The 2500-nt window shown below is 40.1% G+C and overlaps 1 protein-coding gene across 2 annotated transcripts in view; it reads right to left on the reverse strand.

Annotated features, from left to right (window-relative positions):
* LOC306851083 (homeobox protein otx5-A-like) overlaps positions 1–2500 on the reverse strand; it is a 6086-nt gene that overhangs the window by 1689 nt on the left and 1897 nt on the right. For both annotated transcript variants that reach the window (XR_013782474.1, XM_079387144.1), the window contains exons 2-3: positions 2241–2392; positions 1–994 (exon numbers count right to left, since the gene is read on the reverse strand). The exon at positions 1–994 is cut by the window's left edge. Coding sequence is in view for 1 of the 2 variants with exons in the window: in XM_079387144.1 (XP_079243270.1) it covers positions 380–994; positions 2241–2392 (767 nt within the window). In the remaining variant the exon portion in view is untranslated. The remainder of the gene's footprint in view (positions 995–2240; positions 2393–2500) is intronic.

Genomic DNA, 2500 nt, shown 5'->3' on the forward strand with positions numbered 1-2500 from the left:
TGGGCTGGGCTTGCTTATTTGTTTTTTTAGTAACAAAAAACCCAAAAGTTATATTTTTGCCAACTGTAAAGGTCCTTTCACACCAAAAGTGATATTAATAAGCCTCAGGCTGACAGAAAACAAAGTAACTTCATTGTAAATTAAAAAGTAATGCATTACTTTACTAGTTACTTGGAAAAAAAAGTAATCTGATTATGTAACTCACATTAATTTTAATGCGCTACCCCCAACACCGAGGATTTAAAAAAAAAAATTCAGCAGATTCTTTACACTTTTCGCTCAAACAATCTTTGGGGAAACAAAAATGTCCATTTATGGCATCGCTGCTAAACCCCCCCACTTTGGAACCTTTCAGAAGTGCAAGCTTCTTCTAGACGCTCTACAGGACCTGGAACTTCCAGGAGTTCTGGTCCTTGTAGTCCAGACAGTCCACAGTGTTGAAGTTGAGTTTCAAGGACCCCATTTGGTCTTTGTAGTCTAAGCAGTCGACGGCGCCGAAGCCCAGTGATGCGGCGGTGTAGCCCTGCGACGAGAGCGAGGCGGGCGACTGGCCGAGCGCTGCGCCCATCGGGCTGAGAGCGCCCCCTGTGGCCGACAGCTGTGGGTGCATGGGGGACAGATATGAGCTGCAGTCCAGCCCAGTGAAGTAGGACGAGGAAGAGGCGTAGCTCTGGCCGTAGGCTGGGGCCTGGGTGTAGGTCATGGGGTAGGCGCTGGAGCGCTGCAGGCAGGGCGTGCTGGAGACCGACAGCGGATCCTGAAGCGGAGAGATGGAGGCCGGGCTCCAGATGGATACGGTGGCGCTGGTGGAGCTGGAGCTCGGGGCCGGAGGAGGTGGGGGGCTGTAGGGCCCATTAGTGCTGGCGCTGGGCTCGCTGACGCTGGGCTCTCGGGCCGGAGATGACTTCTTCTTTGGCGGTCTGGGTTTGGACTGACCGCTGGTCTGTTGCTGCTGCTGTTGGCGGCATTTCGCGCGACGGTTCTTAAACCACACCTGCAAAAAACACAGACTGTCAGTATCCTGGTCCAGTCGCCTGACTCTGCTGCATGCAGGATGCAAGTAAAACTTTACTTATATGTGAATCTGGAGCACAGGTATATTTGTAGCAATAGCCAACAATACATTGTATGGATCAAAATTATCCTTTTTTTATACCAAAAATTATTAGGATATTAAATAAAGATCATGTTCCATGAAGATATTTAGTAAATTTCCTACCGTAAATATATCAAAACTTCATTTTTGATTAGTAATATGCATTGCTAAGAACTTCATTTGAACAACTTTAAAGGAGATTTTCTCAATATTTAGATTTTTTTGCTCCCTCAGATTCCAGATTTTCAAATAGTTGTATCTCAGACAAATATTGTCCTATCATAACAAACAATGAAAATATTATTTATTCGGCTTTCAGATGATGTATAAATCTCAATTTAAAAAATGTTACCCTTATGACTGGTTTAAAACAAAATACAACAATAAAATAAATCAAGGAAAGGCCCTAGTGAACAAGTGCCTAGTGCTGCCATCATTGCTTTGCTTTTATAATTTCTTTTTCTGATTTAAATCAGGGATGTCCCATAACTTATTAACGAAGAGAAAAGAAAAGAAAAGAAAAGAAAAGAAAAGAAAATAAATATATTTTTTTAACTAATATTGATTACTAATAAAATATTGTGACTAATAAAATATAAAAAGTTAATCAAAGTTAAATTTTTATTTAGTTTAACTTGATGTACTTTACTTGATGGACAAAAATGAATAAAACAACTATATAGATGTATATAGACACACCAAAAATGACAAAAACATACAACAAAATTACTAAAACTTTAACTAAAATTAAAACGAAAGCAGAAATAAAAAATTAGACCTAATAAAAATATTAACAAAAAATACAATAACTTTGTATAACAAATAATATAATATAAAAATAATTTATATAATATAATATAAATCCCCAAAAACCTTTCAGTGAACACTTTTTTCAGTGGGAAGAACATTTTAATCATCTGAATATTTTCCACTGTAGACCTAGTCAGTCAGATAATCAAATATAGCTCTACCCTGAATAATGACTATAAACAACCTTTTGTGCACTGAAATAATCCCATGGATGTTGAAGTTTCCATAGATGCATGATCTTCACCTTCATCATCATCAGGGGTTACGATGAAGCTAAGCATGTAAACCTGATGTTCTTAAGCAGTCAGGTGTCTCTGGGCTCTGCTGGACTCACCTGGACTCTGGACTCTGGCAGGTTGATCTTGAGAGCCACCTCCTCTCTCATGAAGATGTCCGGGTATCGTGTCTTGGCGAACAGTGACTCGAGGATGTCGAGCTGCGCGCGCGTGAAGGTGGTTCTCTCGCGCCGCTGCTTCCGCGGAGTGTCTGATGATAAACCACAAAACACAGTTAGTCTTTAATCTGCATCCAGCCATACATCCATACATCTATCTATCTATCTATCTATCTATCTATCTATCTATATATCTGTCT

The sequence above is a fragment of the Barbus barbus genome, assembly GCF_936440315.1.
Source record: "Barbus barbus genome assembly, chromosome: 31".
In the NCBI taxonomy this organism is placed as follows: domain Eukaryota; kingdom Metazoa; phylum Chordata; class Actinopteri; order Cypriniformes; family Cyprinidae; genus Barbus; species Barbus barbus.